Source organism: Eptesicus fuscus, chromosome 13 (genome assembly GCF_027574615.1).
Source record: "Eptesicus fuscus isolate TK198812 chromosome 13, DD_ASM_mEF_20220401, whole genome shotgun sequence".
Classification (NCBI taxonomy): Eukaryota; Metazoa; Chordata; class Mammalia; order Chiroptera; family Vespertilionidae; genus Eptesicus; species Eptesicus fuscus.
In genome coordinates this window covers 5,057,002-5,077,787 of record NC_072485.1, presented here as the reverse complement: position 1 = coordinate 5,077,787, position 20,786 = coordinate 5,057,002, and the positions used below count along the sequence as shown (strand labels likewise).

The 20,786-nt window shown below is 51.8% G+C and overlaps 1 protein-coding gene across 6 annotated transcripts in view; it reads right to left on the bottom strand.

Moving 5' to 3' along the window:
- Positions 1 to 2,792: 2,792 nt before the first annotated feature.
- CADM1 (cell adhesion molecule 1) overlaps positions 2,793 to 20,786 on the bottom strand; it is a 368,112-nt gene continuing 350,118 nt past the window's right edge. For 4 of the 6 annotated variants that reach the window (XM_008150136.3, XM_008150139.3, XM_008150140.3 and 1 more), the window contains 2 exons: positions 7,523 to 7,654; positions 2,793 to 5,660 (listed from right to left, as the gene is read on the bottom strand). In XM_008150136.3, coding sequence (XP_008148358.1) covers positions 5,542 to 5,660; positions 7,523 to 7,654 — 251 coding nt within the window. In that variant the 3' untranslated portion in view covers positions 2,793 to 5,541. Of the gene's footprint in view, positions 5,661 to 7,522; positions 7,655 to 18,108; positions 18,163 to 20,786 lie in introns of all 6 variants that reach the window. The other 2 variants (XM_008150135.3, XM_008150137.3) reach the window with 1 other exon arrangement.

The following is a 20,786-nucleotide window of genomic DNA, read 5'->3' as shown; positions in this document are numbered from 1 at the left end:
GGGTGGTTGTGCATGTGGAGACCCAAAGAGCAGGCGACTTGAAGTCGGGTTCCTTGTAGGAATGATTTCCAAATTTAAATGTGAAGCTGGAGTTGTATTTCCCAGCACTGACCACTAGGGGCAGTAGACATTTTATGTTCACTTTGGAATGAAACATAAAAAAATATAAAAATCAGAACAAATATAATTTCCTGTGTACAAAAAGAACCTGGAAGTGGAGGATTGGACCATATGAAACGAGAAGATTCCTGCTTTCAAGCCTTGGTTTTGGGGTGCTCACATTATCCTTGTGCCTAATATCCTGATTTGAGCACATGTTAATGTGGCGGTGTGTGTGCGAGATGTGGGTGCATTAAATCCCATGCTCCTATCAGAAGCATATTTCACAATTTTGAGATAAACACAGGTAAGGCGAGCAATATGGTTTCCTCTCGCATGCCATACCGCCTTCGGAAGGTCCCTCACATGTGCCAACAATGAAGCTCTGCTTACCCATTACCCAGGATGCCACCCCTCACAGGCCCCGGAGAATGACGGGACTAACAGCACGGAACTCGGGGCTGGAGGCTGATTTCTTCAAGGCCAACCTGAAAGCTGCTTGTGCTGAGGAGGGACTCACAGATGTCACGGTCTGAGATACAGACTTGGTGACTAAGGACAAGGGAGACGCGCACCAGGTGCTGCCTAGCCTCCCTGTCATCAATGCCACTCGCTCGTGTCTATTATGTGCCCACCGCTGACTTCACATCTTGGCCCCCAAGGTCATTGGATGGTGGCCACCAGTCCCCTCTGCCTCCTCCTGGGCAGGGTCAGGGCAGCCAAGGGCTTCCTTCGGAAACATTTCCAAACCATTCACGTGTGGCTGCGGACACAAATTCCACTCTGAAAGAATCCGCTGCCAGTTATTCATGCCTAAGGGCTGGACCCTTGAGTCCTGGCTGAAAGGTGCACATCTGCCTTGGGCAGGATTCTCTACTACAGCGTGCCCGCCCCTACGCCGTCTGCAGTGTGGAGACGGCATGGCTGCTCTAAGGTTCCGGACGACAGAATCAAAGGAACGCCTCTCCGGAGTCGGGCACAGCAGGGTAAGAATTCCACTTCACGTAGACGGGACAGTGAGAGACGCCAGTTCGCACCCGCACTTCACCTGGGGGTTCCAGTTGACATATTTGGGGAAGGCAAGCGGCCCAAACACTGGAAAACTCCCCGGAGGAAACAGGGCCATTTTCCCTCCCAGACCAAACAAAGGTCCAGGAATGCATTAAGCTCCGCTAACCTGGACTCTTCTGGCGCCTTCTCACTCGCGTACCCCGTGGAACTCAGGCGAATGTGCGGGCCACCGTGTGCCGCAGGGCAGGGACTTCCTGGGTCTCTTTGCCAGGTTTCAGCTGAAACTCCCACCTCATGTTACAGACGGGGCGGGGGGCGGCACTAAACATACCGTGTGACTACACAGGGTCTGGAATAACAGCACTGACAAATGGTGAAGAGAAAGGGTCTAAGGCAAGTTCAGGGGCACGCCACGTGCCCACAGACCCGAGGTCTCAGCTCACAGGGTGGAGCAGGCCGGGCCCCTCTCAGTACGCAGTCTCCATCTCTCCTCAGCATCCCCTCCAGCAGACGGTCCACACAGCTGTGACAGTGCTGCCCGCGGCTCCCTGCCCGCTGCAGGGGCTGGCAGAGGCCCCTGGCATCTCCACTCCTTGGGCCCTGAGACTGCCCCACCTCCACACCTCATCCGATTTCCCTTTATTTTCCGTGCAAGCCGAGGCCGCTGGGCTCACTGCCCTGGGCCCCTGCGGCTCATTCCCTGTCCTCCAGACTCCTCTGAGGTCCCGCTGGGGCCCCGGCTCCTCGGAGAGCCATCTTCACTGACTTCCCTTCTCCAAGCCCAGCTCGCCCGGGGCTCCCTAACATGCTGGCTGGGCCCCCGCTGAGGGCCACCTCCTGCTGCCAGGGGTGGTGGGACGGACGCCGTGTTTCTTGCGGGGGCTCGCCACTGCACATCTGGGCGACTGGTTTTTACAGACGGGCAAGAGACAGGCCAGGAGGGAGGAGGCTGAAATGAGATACCCAGCCTTTGGCTCTCCTGGAGCTCACCTGGTCTCCCGCTGCCTTTCCCCAGGCCCTGCCCAGAGAAGGGAGAGCGAACCCCGGGGGAGCTTGGAGGGGAAAGGGCACGCGGGGCAGCTCAGACATATCCGCGCATTTGTCAGCTCAGCCCCGGGAGCCCAGCCACGGCTCCCCCCGGCCTGCAAGGCAAGGACAGACGGGGGCGCGCAGTGCACGGGCCGGAGGTCCCCGCAGCCTAGACAGCAAGTGAGAACGATCTTCCGTGGGCGGCCAGCCAGTCCTTCGCAGCGCGGCTTTCAGTTAAAGGAGAGAACTTGAAATGAAGAAGGCAGAATGAGTTATTAAGACACAGAACCCCAAAGTAAGAGACAGGTGGAGCAGCCAACACAGTGAAGTTGGTGGGGGTGGGGGTGGGGGGGCGGGTCCACGGAGGGCGGGCCTATCCCAGCTGGCCTGCCGCTGCATCCCGCACCTGCACAAACCGCTGATCCGCGCTGCCAGGCACCTGGCCCACCTGGCCACTGAGGGGGAGAAGAGAACAAGGACAGGAAGGAGGAGCGGAGGAAGCGGGAGAAGTCAGATCAGAGCAACCCGCTGGCAGGTTTCCCAGCGCCTGCGGCCTGCTCCGGTCCGCAAGGTCCTGAGGAGGAAGCCGGACCGGGCCCATCTCTTCGCGCACGCGAAACATCCGTTAAAAAGTCCATAATGAGATTAAAGGATCACTTTGTAACATTAATTTTTTTATTAAGAAGACAGATATCTTATAGTACTTCTTTTTTTCTTTTTTTTTTTCTTTTGTAAAAATGGTATACATGAACCAATACAAAATGCGAATGGGACATATGGATATGGAGTTTCTTACACCGTAACACCGTCCATGGACACCTTAGCAACAGAACTGGCCTAGAGGGAGATAGGACATCGGTGTGACTAAAGAACAAGCTTATTTGGCATCAATTATACATCCTTCATTATTTTATATTCCTTTAAAAAACACAAAAAACAAGTTTGTTCTTTCTTCACTCTAAAAAAAGTGACCGACCTGTACAAAGTAATACTCAACAATACATTTCAAACAGTGCACTGTATACTTAAGAAAAATACATGAACCAATATACAACTAAAATCCAGAATTTCCTGTTTTTGCTTTGTTTTATTTTATTTTTTTTCCAATGTGTGGGGCCTACACTTAGCAATCTACCTGAGACGGAAAACACCAATCGAAACACATGGACCTGAGACATGTCAACATTGTAAGCCATAAAGTTACATCAGGAACACTGCACTACTGTACACTTTTCAGAACAGAAAGATGGGCGGTCCCAAAACGGAGATGCCAATTCTGTGAGCGATGCTACGTTTCGTTTTTTATTTTCCTCAAAAGAACGACTGAAAAAACCCTGTCGCCAACATGCCCAATGATTCTCACCCTTTGATCTGGTCACGCTAGGTCAGAATGGGAGCTAAGGGCTCGGGAGAGAGCTGCACGCTATAAAATTCCGTGAAAAAGGGACGTGGGTTGTGGCCTTTGTCTGGGTTAGTGCCTCGGACGGGAGAGGGAGACGGGGCTGCTCGGCGGATCTCCTCGTTCGAGCCAGCCCGCTCCCAAAGGCCCCGTATTGCAAATGGTTCTATCAAAGGTTAAAATAAAGACAAGAAAAATAAACACGCTTTCAAATAACAAAGAGTTGACACTTTTCCCCCTTAAATAAATCAGCGTAAGTTTTCCACATAATGTAACAATAGTAAAAATGCACCTTGCAAAATCCAAAGTTACTCACTGAAAATGTTATATAATATATATTTATATATATATAGATCTATCTTTTTTGATGCCATCTTTCCATAGGGACTGCGTTCTGGAGTCTGGAGCCTTACCAGGACGCCTGGTAAGAGTTTCGTCTCTGTCCTTCAGGACTACTTCTAGGTTCCTAGACGTACCTGCCTTTAGAAAATGTAGAGAACAACTGACTCCTCCCCTTTCCCCAAGGCTCCGCCCACGACGCCCTCAGGTGGCTTCTTTAGTAGCTATGCACTATGGCTGCTGTCATGCGAGGATTGGTAATTTTTTGGCAGATGGTTCTTAAGGCTGAGGAAAGAGGCCAAGGCTAGTGTATGAAAGGTAAAAAGATAAAAACACTCACATTTGAGTTTTGATTAAGTAACTGAAAAGCCCTGCATGCGGCTCCCCACCTCTGCTCTGACCTTTTGAGAACGGAGGTCCACGCAGACCAGCGTGAGAACAGCACTGGTCTCCTTCTGGACCTCCTGCCTTTGTCGAGCCCGATCGGAAGGAAGGAAAGTTTCACACGGGTTTGAGTTGGACACCCCAGCATGACAAATATCTGTAATATACAGTACATGCAGGCCACATCCCACCCCTTCCGGGCTGAGCACAAAGGGAAAACCTGTCCCACTCAGTCATGCTCCCATCGCACGGACTTGCTCTTGCCTACAAATTAGTGAGAAGTAAGGCCGACTGGGAAAGGTGGATGGAATCATTTGGAACAGAAACAGCCAGAGCAGAACTATCGCTCCCCTCCCTGCGTCCCCTCCTGTGGCAACTCACATTTGTCCACTTACACAAAAGGAACAGCCCTCCCTGTCAGGTCTGTCAGGGCTCTGAAAGAGGAGGAGCTCTTTCCAGCCCACCCCTCCTGGACAGTGTGGGGGAGCTACACTGAGCCGTCTAAGACACAGAATTACACACAGATTCCACCTCGTTGCGACACACCTCACTGGCAGATAACCCTGTACAGTAATGTAGTTCCACAGCAAACAGAACAGTTTCTGAATCACAGTCTAAGTTTCTAGTCTTCACTGCTCTACGTATTTGAAACATGGGCAGCAGCAAAGAGTTCTCATTGTTTGTTCACCCAAATCTTTACAACAACAGAGAAGAATGCATATGGATACACTAAATTCTGAACTATGAAATCTAAGCTGTGCTGGTTCTCCTTTTATGAAACTGAATTTTGAACACAAAGCAGTTACTTCAGCAATAAACAAAAAAGTAAAAACAATAGCAAAATAGGGGGAGGGAGGAAGATTCTAAGGAATCCCAGCAGGCAAATTCCAAAATGGGGAGATTTTGGAAAAAAAAAAAAAATCAAACAAATTTTTGAAAAATAAATGCGCACAAAGAGAAAATAAGGAACACAACAAACAAACAAAAAAACAAGGCACAGAATTTTCTGCAGTCTACCCAAACTAAATCCAAGCATCCAAGTTTGACTTGGTAGGAGGAAATAAAAATTTAAAAAACACAAAAAAAAGAGGTGTCAATCAGCAGAGTGTACTTTTCAAAGAACATTTTTTTTTTATACAGCAAATCCCAAGCCTTCCAGGTCTCGCGCCTTTCCACCCATTCATAAAAAACCACACGAATGTCTCTCAAGTTCCAATGTCACTGTCTCTTTATCATCTAAATAGGGCCAGCGGGACACCTCATGGAAAGGAAAGGCTGCTCTAGATGAAGTACTCTTTCTTTTCTTCGGAGTTGTTCTGTCCTCCTTCTGCATTGATTATGGCTGTGTCTGCGTCTGCTGCGTCATCGGCTCCTTTGGCTTCATGAGTGAAGTATGTACCTGCAAGATGAAGGGGTAAAGCACCGTGACTGTCTGATGGCCTCTGTGTCAAGCGGTACAGAGATGGCAACTTGCTTTATGGCCATCATCAGCGCAGTGTGTGCAGGCAGCAGAGGGGAGAAAACAATCGGAAGGAGAGAGCGGGGTGGGTGAGACAAATGGGGATCCGGGGTTCCAAAGGCACCACTCCGACTGAACCGCTGCGATATAATTCAGCAAATGAGACATTAGAGCAGTGATTATGACCAGGGGATGCCGGCAGAGAAGACGTGAGTGGGAGCTAAAAATGCAGAAGCTGGAGAGCTGCTGGCTAACACACACACAGTCAACGCCCAGGACCAATGACCAGATATAGGCACAGACATGGTTAAGGACCAAAGCAAGAAAGAGCAATTAGCCAGGAAATGAATTAGGGCCCTGACGACGTCACTGCCTCCTCGAGGCGTTCACCGAACCTGGCCTCCTGTCTCCACAGTCACTGGTGCCTCCGGGGGCGAGGAGGCGCTCGCCCTCGCCAGGGTGTCTGATTGGCTCCTGCTTCCGCTGCAGGTGGGTTCCAGGTGCAGAACTAGCCTGACGTTCGTCAAGGCTGGGCCTGCCTTAAGCTGCGGGCGAGTCTCTCTCACAGCAACCCTAGCCGGACCCAGATTCATGGATTTGCTAACTGGCACGGCCCCTTTATAGTGACAACAGACAGGACGGTACAAAGCTGGGGACGCTCTTACCACCAAGTCCCAGGAGTTTACGTGAAGAAAGTATGTTATGACATAGGCCTGCCCTGCCTATGTCATCATCAAAGAGCCCTGCTCCACTGTGCACTGCCTTCGTAGGGACTCTTAGGTAAAGAAGGCTGACCCGTTTGCTCTCAGGTTTCCCGAGACCCCCCTTCCTCTGCCTCTCCCCCGGCTCTCCCCAGCCGAGCGCAGACCTCTGCCCTGCTCTCGGGCCTGACTTCCTGGCTCAACCCCGAGAGGCGGCGGGCTCTCGGCCAGTCCGCTCCTGGGTGTGGGCAGAGGGGGACGAATGCACAGCCCGAGATCTCAAACAGTTTCCCGCCTGAGACTGGCCCTTTGGATCCTGAAGGCAGTTGTCAAGGACCTTGGACTTCCATTGCTGAGCTTAAGGGAACCTCTCCAAACCCAAGTTCTACAAGCGAGCAGTATGCAAGCGCCTAGAGTCCATCTACTGGAAGCCCCGCAAGCTCATTGCACAGCACTGAGAGAAACAGCGGAGAGACAAGGGCGGACGAAGAGGAGGAAGAATAAATTACCCAGGGAGCGGAGGGTCAGAGCAGCGGGGGCAGGAGGGAAGCGCTGGAAAAGGTGAGGCCCATTAAGACTGCACAGCTGATAAGTGTGTGATTCATGGCAATTTACATCAATTGCACTGACAATTAAAAAAATACATATTTATGTGGGTTTCCAGGCACATCAAACCAAGATAGTGTTCTGACCACTGTGGGCAGGCTACCTGAGCCTGGGGCAGGCGCAGAGCCAGGCCACCCGCTCCCCGGAAGCTGTAGGTCACGGGCGTCCTCTCTCCATGTCGGTGTGCTTCACCCCCAGCTCACACACCAGCCCCGACTCTGTGGTTTTCCCTCTCTCCCCAATTATGGATTGTCGAGTAACAATCTACAAAGCTTTGTATTTAGAGGAAACCCAAATCAAGGAGTGCTTGCTACTCATCCACTCTCAGAGTCCTAATCAGCAGCTGCTAGATTTTCTTTCTTTCCCTCTCCCTGCTTCAGGAATCACAGAGGCCACGCGGCCACATAACCCAAACTGCCCGTCCAGGACAACCTTGTCAAGTCCCCGGATGTGGGCGGTGGGGCACGAGGCCCCGTCTGCCAGGCACCTGCTTACCTTTGTGTCTGGCAAAGTAGCGCCCCAGAATGATGAGCAAGCACAGCATGGCGAACACCACCACGGCCACAACGCCGCCAATCACGGCGTGGTCCACCGCCCGGATCGAGCCTTCTTCACCTGCTCGGGAGTCTGCGGAATCAGAAGAGGAAGAGGGATGTAGAGCTCATCACAGACACCAGAAGCCCCGGGGACACGGCCTCCAGGGCCGGAGGAGTCAGAGAGCGCAATCGGGAGGTGGGAGGAGCTACAGGCGGGACCAGACTGACCTGGCCAGTGCTGCCCTGGCCCCGCCGCCCACGGGCCACTTCACCAGAGCCGCACAGGGGCGCTAATGCGCCTGGAACAGCTCAGGCGGGGAGCGGGGAAGGAAGGGCCCATCGCCCTGGCTGCTCTGAGCGTTCACGCTCTCTGCCCAGGTGCCGCTCTACCAGGGCGGCCGCCCTGACCGAGGGCGCTCGCTCGGAGCGGATGGCACCTTTCGGCAGTAACGGGAGCTGTGGAGGGAGGCGGGCCGCCCAGCATCTTAATCTCTGCTGGGCACAGGCAGAGGAAAGTGAGGCGCTCCAAGCCACAGCTGCCTAGAGATAAAGCAGGATTATGAGACTAAAGACAAGTGGCATGCTTGCTACATGTAGGATGTGTGAGGGAGTAAGCCTCAATCTAAAACCTAAAGACCTATTTCAAAACGACAGCGAGGAATGATTGTCCGTCACCGCAGACGGCTCCTATTTTATTTATTTAGCTCTCCACAATGCAATTAATTCTCCTTCATAAGCATCGCTCCCTCAGGATGTCTTCTTCCGACGGAGGAGTGACGTGCTTGGCTGGGGAACAGCTCGGAATGGACCCGGAGTGAGCGATGGCCGTGCGGAATGGATGTATGGCAGGGTAAACAATTTTAATTTAGGACTGGCTACATCACCCCTTGCTGAAATCCTAATGGCACCCAGGATTTATAATGTAGTAAAAAACAATTATTCTCCCGTTGATTAATACATTAACATTTTGGAGTGGAAGCTAAACCATTGTCTTTCTTTTTTTATTGAGTCAAGTACGACACCTCCATTAAAATGATTTACTAGCTGTACCTTACAATTTAAGCACAGCAGCAACAGAAACGGTAAAAATCTTTTAACTTTACATGATTTGTGAAGTCATATGTGAAGGATTTACCATTTAAATCTTTCAGTACAAGCAGCACATGGCCTATAAATCTGTCCCTGCAGCTGCTGGACGCCTGAGGAATGGAGACCGAGAGCGCAGATTCAAGTCCATTTTTAAGAAAGATTTATCTCGGACTCTCGGCAAAGAACAGAGCAAATCTCTGAAGCCTCCACCTCTAATAATATTTGAAGTTTATCGATCAAGTGTGCGGATCCGTGACAGCTAAAGGTAATGGCGCTCTTCTGAGCCGAAGCCTGATAGCACGCTTTCAGCAGGAGGCACGGTTTACACTTTCTATCGATATTTCCAATTCTGCGCTCAGGTTAAGTACTGACGGACGTGGGCAAATGACTCCTGACCGAGGGGGTCCACGGAGAGGGCTTTAATTTAAAGAGTTTAAATTTTAAAATGAAGTATTTAAAGTGTTTCATTGAGTTACCTTCGAAAGGACGATAAAACCCCCAAATCCAACCCCAAACAGGAACGCCGAGCGAGCGCCGCGGCGGCCCAGGGCCACAGGCGATGCGCTGGAGGGGAGCATGGGGGTGGGTGCCAGCGCGCCCGCCATGAGCCCGCCCGCCGCGTGCCGGCCCCAGCACCGGGTCCAAGAGCGGGGCTCGAAATCGGCGGAGGAACCCGTCCCGGCCAAAGCGCTGCCTGCGGCACACGCCACGGCCTCGGAGCCTTGGAAGTCACTTCATAAGGCAGAACTCGGCCACGGAATCTTCCAGGAGGCACCAGAGCTTGCTGAAGGGCAGCGCTGCCCTTGGGGTGCCCTGGCTGCCGGCACCCGCTGGGGGGCTGTGTTTGCACATCAGAGACTCTCGCCCCAGCGGCACCGATTCCAACTGCTCACAGGGAGACACAGCAACAGGAGAGCCAGCGGACTGTGACTTCCTCGGGGAGCTGTCGAAGCCCGGGGTCTGTGGGAACGAGAATGAACGCATCTCCAACTGCCAGGAACCCGGGGGAACTGGCGAGGGAAGCTAAGCGGTTCTGGCCACGAGGAGAGGGTGCCCGGCTCTGAGGCAAAGGGGAAGGCAGGGCCCGCCCGGGGACAGCAGAGAGCAGCGTTGATGGCTGACCCAGCACGGGCCTGGCCCATGTGGAGAAGACTGCCTCCTCCAGGTCAAGGCACAGGAACGTTCTAGAAGCCCAGGAAAAGAGAGAGAGCGGTGGTAAAGGAAAACAAGAACCGCACGGGCAGAGTCTGTGGGTTCTCTAGCCCACACGACTCACTGGGCTTCTGCTCCTGTGAAGCTGGAGCCGCCGGAGCTGGGCTGCTCGCGCTCACCGGCCACATCCACACCTGGTGCCACCGCTCGGCCCGCCCTCCAGGCCAGGCACACGGCAGGCGCTTGCCTATGAGGGCGATGGCTCCTGCTCGATACTCAGATCGGAAGGTTCACTACCACTGGGTAACCACCGCCTCCGATCACTGCAGATGCTTCACTCCCAGGGGACACTGCGGGCTGGGAGCCCCTCGTGCCTCCTCCCACCCCACCCGCCCGGCTTCCTGCCCATCGGCCGGTGGCGGTTCACTAGCACCCGGGCGCTGGGCGCCCCTAGGAAGAGGGGGGCTGTTTGCAGCCTCGTCTCACGCTTTTCTTTGTTCCCATGAGCAGACCCAGGAGGAGAGTTCCCGGTGCTACTGACTCGCCCACGGTGGTGGAGCGGCAGGGTGAGCGCTGGTCACCCATCACCAGGTGAGGAAGGGTGCCTGCGGCCGGGGCACTGCGGCCGGGGCACCCGGGGGGCTGGTGCCTCGCTCCGTCAGTCAGAGGCACTGGGCTGATGAGTCAGATGAAACCTGGAGCCTGAAGGAGATACCGACCCCGAAAGGGGCCTGGCTCTGGCGGGGCCTCCAGAAGCCACTTCTCAGTGAGAACTCGGGCGTGCTGTGCCTCCACCGTCACCCACGGATCCTGCTCCTCTTGGCTCAGACTTCGCTCGGGCCAGAGCCTCCTGCTTCCTGGGGACGTGCTCCCAGGCCCCTGGCTCCTTTGCTCAATGAGACAGAAAAGAAGCCCAAGAGGTGGGCTCTCCAGCTGCCCGGCTCCCACGTGGGAAAGCAAACGCCTATAAAACCTGCTCCTCGGGCAGCAGCCATCTCTTGTCGAGAAGGGAATGTGCTCTTGTCGTCTAGCGGACGTGCTTCCCTCCCAGGAGCAGGGGTTGGTGCTGCGCTCGGGACTGACTGCCCATCCTGCGGCCTCTGTGCGGCCGGGCGCGAAGGGGCTCCCGCCCCGCAGAGCGAGCACGTGGGTGGCGCCGTGCAGAGAATCCCATCAGGACCGCAGGTGACAGGCTAAGTCGCCGAGCCTGGTGTCTGCCTGGCGTGCGTGCCCACGCGGTGTGGCACTGTCCGGCCTGCAGTCGCGTCTGCAGCTCGGTGTCACCTGGTCTCTTAGGATGGACCCCACGGACGGGTGAGCGTTCCCAGTTAGCTTTCCTTTCGGGAAAGAGCCGACAATCGAGGTCCCGGGGCGCGTTCATAAGCTGTTGGCGGAAGCTATGCGGGCTCCCCCTGCGCAGCCACAGCTCCCACCGCTGGCCTCGTGCTGGCCTCACAGAGGGAAAGGACAACTGTGTCAAAGGAACGCCCGGGGGGCCGGCCAGGCTGCTCAGACCCTCCCTCTGGCCAGGCGACTGGCCGCCCATCCCTCAGGGCACTGTGCGGGGAGGCCTGCAGGCCCTGGCTCCCAGGCCTGACAAGAAAGGTGGCGGCTGGTGGGGGGCAGTGTCCCCCTCCCGGGGCTCCCCTCTCCCGGCTGGCTGCCTTTCACCGCTCGTAGAGGCCAGAGCCGCTGCCTCAGGCCCCGGCTTCTGTGGCTACTTTGCGGCCTGGCCGGGGCCGCGGAACATAACCCGCCACACCAGTGCCCAACCATGGTCTGTGAGAGCCGAGAGGCTCTGCTGCCAAAGGCGGGGCCCGCAGGGAGCCAAGGGCCAGGGCACCCCAGACTAGCTCCTGGCAAACGGGGACCTGGGCACCCTGGCACCTTGCAGCCAGGCTGCAGCCTGAGGCTGTTTTTTTGTGTGTTTTTTTGACAAAGGGACACCAAGTCACCCACCTCAGAGGAGCCGAGTACGACACCGTAACGGATACACAGTGCCACCCAGTGCTGCTTCCTTCCCCCGGGAACGCGCCCGCGCGGGCTAGCGGCACCCTGAAAACTCGGGGAGAGCTAGACGCTCCCCTTGAACGCTCCACCTGTTCTCTCCTGGGTGACAAACGACCTTAGCAGGTTCTGAGGATAGCAGGCCTCCCACTTGAATTTACGGAACAAGTCAGATGCCCCTCCTCCACGCCCTCCTCGGCGGGGCCCGCAGGAGAGTTCGAATCGCTGATTCTTTGCAACAGTCCTGTCCCTGGCCCGGTCTCGTCTCCCGCACCCAGTCTTGCTGGGTGGGCCAGTTTAGTGGAAAGCTCCGAGACCGGAGTTTAGGATGGAAAGGCTGTCTCCGGCTGGCGAGGGCTGGAGGGGGGATTAGTCTATCTCAGAAGCAGCTTAATGATCAGGGTGTCACTTGTTGGAAAAGAGAAAGCCTGACAGTGGATTTTCCTAATCTCTCGCAAAAACAAAATCTGGCCTCCAACACAAAACAAAACAAACCAAAACCCGGGCACCATCTGAGTCACGTAGCTGCTCATTCTCGTCACCTAGCGCAGCTCCCTCACAACAACAAAAATAAGTGTGCATCTTAAAAGCACAACTTTATTACTCAAGGGGAACAAACTGAATGGCACCACTGACAAAATGCCACATTACTTGCTAATCCTAATATGTTGTTATTCTTTAAGATTTGCTTTTCTCAGCACCAATTCAATTACAGATGCTACAAATCCTTCTGACATTTAATTCCCTCTTGTCAGAGAGCAGTAAATGCATCCAGCACGCGCACGGCGCGCCCATTAAGATGTTAATACTCACTGGGCACACTGGCCGCTGCGCAGCTCACCTTCCTCTGCTCAGAGTGACAGGGAGGCGTCAGGTGGGCCAGGGGAACAGGAAGCCTCCTCCACCGCGTCCCGGGCATCGCATCCCTTCAGCTGCACCTCCTTCGTGCAGTGTAACTGCGGCTACACTAACATTTCACAGGCACTGTGTGCAGCCCGCACCGCGTGGTGATGGTGAGCCCGGGGCTCAGCACGTGCTCATTTGGGTGAGAACACCGCACCCGGCGAGCAGGATCGGGTGTGCATAGCTTTTCCTGCCTATGCCAGCCTCCAGAAACTGGCCTGAGTGGCAGATCCGGGGAGACATTCGGCCCCACCTCCTGCGGGGTCCCCAGGCAAGTACACTGGCCTTGCCATGAGGGCGAAGCAGGGCTCCATCACTGTTCTGTGACATAGGTGGTCTGTCGGCTACTCTGAGCCCTGAGCACCACACATTTCCCAGGGTCCTTCGAGCGTCTGCGTGCTGCTGAGTGTGCTGGCCTCCCCGGCCAGGGCTGGCACAGCAGAGGCACTCGGAGTGTCTGCCGCGTGTCAGCCCGTCCTCTTAAAGCCTGAGGCTCCATTCAGTTCTTACCACTGATTCAGGGCAAACATCTCCCAGCTCTTTGGGGTAAGGTGGTACTGCACACGCGGCACTGTTTTCTGATGGTGCGATGCCCGTAAACCCCTGCCCAGCTGAAGTCACCACGCCCTTCCTTATACGGAACAGCACATGGGACTGGGGCCTCCTGTCCTGCTGTGGCCAAGGCTGCAGCCTGGCGGCTGAAGGCCACCTAGTCATGATTCAGGTGAAGCATCCGAGTGCTAGGTATTAAGTACTAGTTGTCAGCTACACATAGGAACAAGTGGGCTTTTAATATCCACTTCTCTCCCTCCTCAAGTGAATGGATGCAGTTAATCCAAGCGGCAGTGGGGATGACGTCATGCAACAGGAGTCCCTCCGCAAGCGCCAGCGTTCCCAGAGACGGAGAGGCGTCGGGAGCCCGCTCTGCGGTCTCACAGGAACAGGGCTTTGAGGATGGGACCAGAGTTCTCCTTGAAGGAGGACACATCTGCTCAAGAGGACAGGGCCGCGGAGTATTTTCAAGCGCACATTTCCCGCTAGAATCTCTCTCTGGAGAAGGATGCTTCCATGGACCTCGGGCATTTGGGGGGTGAGGGTGGATTAGTGAATATGGTGAAGTCACCCGAAAGCAGTGTCCAACCTGCAGACCTGGGCTTCGCAGTGTGCCTTGCAGCCCGCCAACTTTTTAATTTGGAGGGAAAGTTCCTATTTGATGGTCTCCTTGCTCCCAGTGGGGGGACAGCAGCATGTTGGATCATGGGAAGATCAGCAATATGATGAGGTTCCAAGTCACACGGTGAGGACATCATGGACAAGCTGGCGTGGGCGGGCCCAATATGACTGGCCAGCCATGCCTTGTACTAAATGGGATTTTAAAGTAAGGGAATCTACAGCTGTAACCGCTGCAATCAAACACTGTCCCATGGTGTTCAGCGCCATCTCAGTGGGAAACGAGTCCCACAGTTCAGGAGAGTCAGGGCTTTGAAGGGAAAAGCTGGATTTAATGCTGGGAGACCATCCAGAGCAGTCAGCACGCGCTCTCCGGCTGATGGGTCTGGAGGGCCCGACTCTCCCTCCTCATGTCCTGGATGCACAGGCTGGATTGAAAAGGGCCCAAGAGGGAAAGGATTCCCAAGGCCCCAGAGCAGAGGAAGAATGGAATTCCCAGGGAAGAAAACCGCTTTAAACCAGCCTCCATCTCCTAGAGAGGCAGGAGGAACCAGGCGTTCAAATTCTCCCTGCCTCTGGAGTGAATCATTTAACCTCTGGAGCCGGTCTCCTCATCTGTGAGCTAAGAGGGACATTCTCTCATGAAAACCTTCCCAGGTCTGGCTCATCCTGGCCACGGGCTTTCTGTTCCAAGGGCCGCCCCTCCCCGGCCCACACTCACTCTGCTGTCCCGCTGCGGCTCTGCCTCCCTCAGTGTTTGCCACGGATTTCCTGTGCTCTGAGCCCGTCTCTCACCAGACCCTGACTGCGCGTGGGCCCTGCGGCAGCTCCAGCGTCTGCTGGGCTTGCTCACGGCTGCATCCCCGGCGCCCAGCCCAGAGCTGGCACGTGCCAGGAGCTCCAACAGTTGTGTTGAGTGAATGAAGAGCAAATGAGATCATCAATATATGTGAGAGCTTTCTAAGCTGTAAATACTAGTACTGTATAAACATGAGTAAACAATGCCACATTTTACGTTTATGGGGCAGACCCTGACTGCGTCTACACCGCCCAAGCCCAGCTGGCTCTGGCTGTTTTATCATCAACATTGTTACTAGTCTCCCAGTGAAAAGAAATAGCCTATTTGCCAAATCTGAGCCACACGTTAGGTGGGGGCTAGTTAACAGTCCCTCAAAACACATTCACACTAACCAGACGGTCATGTATCCCCGCCCGGAACATCACCTGGATCCAAAGACCTTTAAATGCTTCCATTATCTAAACTCGGGCTCTGTGTGTAACCATGTTTTCTTTGTAAGCCACCTAGGGGACCAGAGGTGGCTCACCTGGCTGGATTCTTCCGCAACACCTGGATGGATTACCAAAGCCATTTAGAACTTGCCCTCTACCCACACTCTCCCATGGAGTGCGAGTGACACATTGTAGGATTTTTCCAGATCACGCTCTCGTTCGTAGGGCAGGAGTTGAGAAAGTGTTTTGGGGAAGCATGGCCGCTCTGGAACTTCCCGTCCATGCCTTTGCTTCAAAACCAGAAGACTGATGAGCTGCTCTAGGCACACGGAGCGCTTGCCACCGCACTCCACTAAACAGTCCCCGAGGCCCGGCCATTGCTGAGGCAGTTGGGACCAGAGTTTAAAAGTTTTGAAATAAAACGGAAGGATAAAGATGCTTAAAGCTATTCTATTCCACAGGGGTGGCAATACCCACCAGCTGTCACCAGATGTAACTGATAAAACAATTCAAAACTCTTGTAAAGTTAATACCCACAAAGCAAGTGAAAGGGCTCAAAGTCAACCTGTGTAAGCTCCCAGGTCTGCGACACTCACGGAGCTATACACAAGCACAACGCTGAATGCCGAAGGACGAGATGGGCCACGGGCTGGGCTCGCTGGGTGAGGAGCAGCCCTGTGTTGCTTAGGAAACGGTCGGGAGCTGAGGGGGTGATGCTGAGTGGGGGGGTGGGGAGGGGGAGAGGAGACAGACTATCATTATTTTGAAGAAAATGTAGAATATACCATTTATCCATATTAAGAAAAGAATGAAATTTCCACCGAGATAGAGCGGGCATGAATGGAAATATGATTCATTACCACAGTTTAGCATTAAGCGGGCAACACCTACTCTAATTTATTGATGGACTGTTTAAGGCAGGTGTTAACCTGTTTGTCTTGTATTATAATTGAATTCAGTCTCTAGGCTACAGAAATTTGAGAAGTTCATCCTTTCTCAATCAATATGCTCCCCTTCACTGACCCACTTCAAGACAGCTTCATAAAAAATAATGTATTTTGTTTTAATAAATTTAAGCAGTATGACAGCTGCTCAATTTTTATTGGTTGTTTTTTGCCCCTTCAGATGTCTCTTTGCTGCTGAGCGAAGTCAAGCTCACAATCAATAGTAATTGATTAATCAGCATCCCCTTTGAACAAAGGTGCTAATCAGTTTTTGATTAGTTCATCAAGCCAGATGCAAAGGCAGCCTGGCCGCCTGATGGACGGCGTTGTTCAGCAGGCGCGGCTCCTGAGCGGCAGGATGGCGCTCCTGGAGGCGGGAGGGAGCAGTGCGATGATTAATTTAACCGCATTATGATGAACACAAACAGTTGTTGGTTTATCGCTCCCGACTTGGGGTGATTGAGAGGACTGCAGCAGGGCAGCGTCTGACTCGGTACGGCGCTCAGAGACCCAGAATGGTCCTTAATTGATGATGCAGTGGAGAAGGGGAGGATGGCTGCTTCATCCCATTTTCCTAGAGGAGAAAAACGACTTCTGCAAGGATCCTCGTGTGGCTAATATCCAAGAGGGGTCAGGGACAGAGAACGCCCTTTCCTAGGACCCTTGAGAAGATCCAAATGCCACGGCCACCGTGTCGGTGTTTTCAGTTAGAGTGGCATAGACTGAGGCAGAGATCCCTCATGCCTGCATTACCTTCTATGCAGGGAGGACTTGTCTGCTCTCATTTTAACAGAAACTCAGGTTAATGCGTTTGCAACTTCTCCAAATATACCCCAAATAAGAGGCAAAAAGGCAGCACTTCCTTGATGGGCTGGTTGTCTTTCCAATCTTCTATTTACTTATCTCTGTAAATTCACTGGGGTTTGGAAATCACTTATTCATCCACGTGGGCATACTATGCGGCAGGCACACAGCAGGGAGCGGGGCCGGTATGTCCTGCAGCTCCCACTCCAGGACACATCCAACAGCTAAGCTCCGATTGAGATGCGCTACCTAACAGAAACCTGAAGGCCTCCTGGGGGCTGGCAGAGCATAGGAGGCAATACATCTATTGCCTTCGGAAGGATAGGTGGTGAGTGCTGTCTTCCTCTCCCTGGGTGGGACCCGTATTTAATACTTTATCTCAACAACCGGCTCTTCAAGGGAGCTGCACGGAAGGGGCAGCACGGAGCCTTCTTCCCAGCAGTGGGGGGCATCTACAACGCCAGGTCTTGGTTCCTCCCAGTGAGGAGAGGGGCTCCTCCTCCTGATTCACCAAGAAGTGACTGATCAAAATGTGCACGAAGCCACAGCTGGTTGGCAGGGAAGTCCTGCAACCTCACGGGAGCTCATGAAATGGTTTAGCTCTGACCATTTTAAATGGCCCCCCTTTAGGATATGCTTCTTATTCTGGATTAGTAACACCTAAATCCTGGAATCAAGCATGAAACCTTCTTTTGCAAGAGCTCAGTGTGCGGTGAAAAGGTCTGAGGTGGATCATTAGTTTACATCACAGTGTGTGACAAACAATTGCCCCCTTTCTTCCTGTCCCTCCCCACCCCACTTCCAAGAACACGATGACAAGGCGTTTCTAGTCTACTCCACGGCAGTAAAAGGTCAATGTGAGTTTTTAAAAATAAATATCTTGCCTCATAACCCAACATCCTTAAATTGCTTTATAATGCAACAAAATTTCTCCTGAACCATCATATACCGAGGACATCAACTTCAATTAAAGCTACTGAACTGCGTGGCTTGCGCACAACCCCCACCATGACTTGACCTCCACTCCATTCATAGCATCAGCCCCTGCTTGAAATATACATGCCACTGCCACAGGGAAGGGAGGTGGGAGGGAGGAAAACAGTGTGAATAACATTGATTTTTCTTTAGTCTCAAAATCCACAATTGCTCATCGATTGCTCAACAAACCAAATGGGCATTTTGTAGGCGTGGACAGAGCACCCACAGGTCGGACACTGCAGCGCCTTACCTAATGACTAGCCCTTACCTGCGAGGTCCTCACTGTCCAGTTCTTCTGCGGAATTGGGCAACTGAGTAAGGCCTTACAAGTAAAAACAAATCGTTTTTCTTTTCATTCCTCAAGGGACATAAACAAAACACTTAAGAACTGAGGATGAGTGTCTCAAAAACATGAGCCAAATCTCTTGCTATCTCTTTCTTTTTGGATAGCTTGAATGTATTCATAGGTAAGTACATTTCTCCAATCATTTGATTTTGTTATTGGTACACAATCAAGGCAGAAGGATTCCTCAGTCTCCACTTTCAAAGCACATGAAATATGAAGGTGAATGTCTAAAATCACTCATTCATAACAGCATGCAAAAAAGAAAAATAAATAAAGCCCGATTGTGACTGTTGATGCCGATATATCTTTTAAATACAGATATATTTACATGTTACATACTGATGTAAGTTTCATTTCACATTTCATTGTAAATTGAAATCCTTTGCCAGTACTGACAAATGCAGTTTATGATCAATTTATGATGCTCTTGTATTACTTGTTTTAAATGGTATAGCATCTGCTCACTGCAGATTGCAGGCTATGCCTTCATCAGAAAATCTGATTTGCAAAGTGGTTTTTTTAAAAAAGAAAATTTCAAAAATCAGAGGTATTCCTCAAAAATAGAACTCTCAAAGCTGAAAAAGCAGTTAGGTCAGGAGATACTCCAGTGGGGGTTTGACATGCCGGTATCCCCCTCACCACCAGTTTCGGCCAGCTGTGATGGCTCTCAGCTAGGCTCTGATTTGAGTTAAAAGAGCAAAGTAGAGAAGGAATGGCTGGGGCTCAGCCAGGAGATGGCTCCCATTCTTTGTGCTTTATGTTTACTAAACACCACTAAATGTTGGGCAATCCTGGAGGCCTTTACTTGTTCTCCGATGTTCTGCTTAAAGTCCTGTCTGTCCGACTGCTCCAGGTCCTCTGATTCACACAAGTTGCTAATATTTCTCTAATGGGACTTGTCACTTTTGGAGATATGTGTGGACCTATTTAATGGCAAGGTCTTTAAGAGAGGGGACAGCTTGTTTATTTTTCCATCTTTCCCTTCTCTTGTAGCCAAGCACAAAGTACATGCCCAGTGTTTGCTGCATTAAGGATTTGGGAGTATCACTCAGTGAACTACCAACCAGAGCACAAAAGCAGCCAAAAGAAATGCTCGGGAAACAAGCCATGCAAACCGATGGCACTATTTTTAGAAAACCCAAAGTAACAGAAACACTCATGTAAAAATGCTCATAGAAGTTTGGGTTTTGTAAGGTGTTTTCTAAACCAGCCACATGACTATCATAGCTAGGCTGGTGCTATCAAAAGAAGTGGCCGCATCATCAGCTCTTGAGGCCAATATTCAAGGGCAGGGGCCAGTGAGCATCAGGAAGGTTTTGAGTCCATGAGTGCTCCCAACTATGGATGTAGGCAACTGAAGGGAAAGCAGTGAGAAATGCAATGCATTATAGAGGTAGCTGAGGAAAGATGCCGTCTATCCATCTGTTCTGAAATCTGATTGGCTGAAAGTGTCCCTGTTTCTAAGTGGCTTGATCCATTGTATAAAGACTGATGAATACAATTATTTGAATGATTGTTATAAATGGGCAACATAAAGTACTTCTCTGTAGTTAATTATGAGTCTGCACTTCTCAGAAGGCTAATCCCTCACGTCTGCGCGGCCAATGAATAGCAAAGCGTTCTACATACGTGCTTGGCGCCCACTGAACCGCCTTAACCAAGGATGTGTCAAGTAGGCAGCGCTACCGCTCAAGCGTGTTTCCTTGGAGAGGGCATTAGAAAGCTAATTTTAAAAAATAAAGACAAATGTGTTTATGAAATATCATTGATATGCAGTTTCCCATTAAAAAGCAACAGACAGTTGATATACACCTCATTAAAGACAGAACTGTCATTTTTAATGGCATAAACTTTAAAATATACCAAGTCATCTGGAATCTACTGCTCAGATTACATCTGAAAGCAGGAAGTCATTTACGTCAGTGGCATTAAATTTGTTTTTGCACCACGATTGTACTTTATGAATCTATATGCTCTGCCATAGTCGGATCATTTCTGAGTAAATATAATCAGGGAGAGTTTACTGAAGCACTGCATGTGCTGGTGAGGACACGCAAAATTTACCTCCCCAAATTGCTGTGACTTAGGTAGTTTTCTTCCACGCTAAAAATTATAGACCTCTCATTTTATCAAAGAAGACAGATACGTTTTATAAAGCAGAGAACAGTCTTCAAAAGGGGTCTTCACAGCTTAACAATAAGGGGAAAGCACATCTGAATTTTCTGTTTAAACTCTTGTATCAATCGTTAAAGCCCTTTCATCACTTCTCATTAAAATCTATTCAACAAGTTTCTTGAAATGTTGTTAAACAAGTGAAAGTTTACTTTTGGTCCATGGGATTTTTTTGAGCAATTAATAAAGTCCTAAGCGGCAAACATGATAATTTACTATCTGCACTACAACGGTCTCTTGTGAGGAGACATGGATTGCGCTTCTTGGTGTGCTGCGAGGCACTGCACACAGTCAGCCTCTTCAGACAGAGCTTCTGCGTGCTTATTCCTCCTCTGCATGGAGACCGCTGGCTTCTAAAAGCGCTTTGATTTTTAAACCGGGTTAAGGAACATTTCAAAACTTAGTAACAGCAAGAAATCCTAGATAGT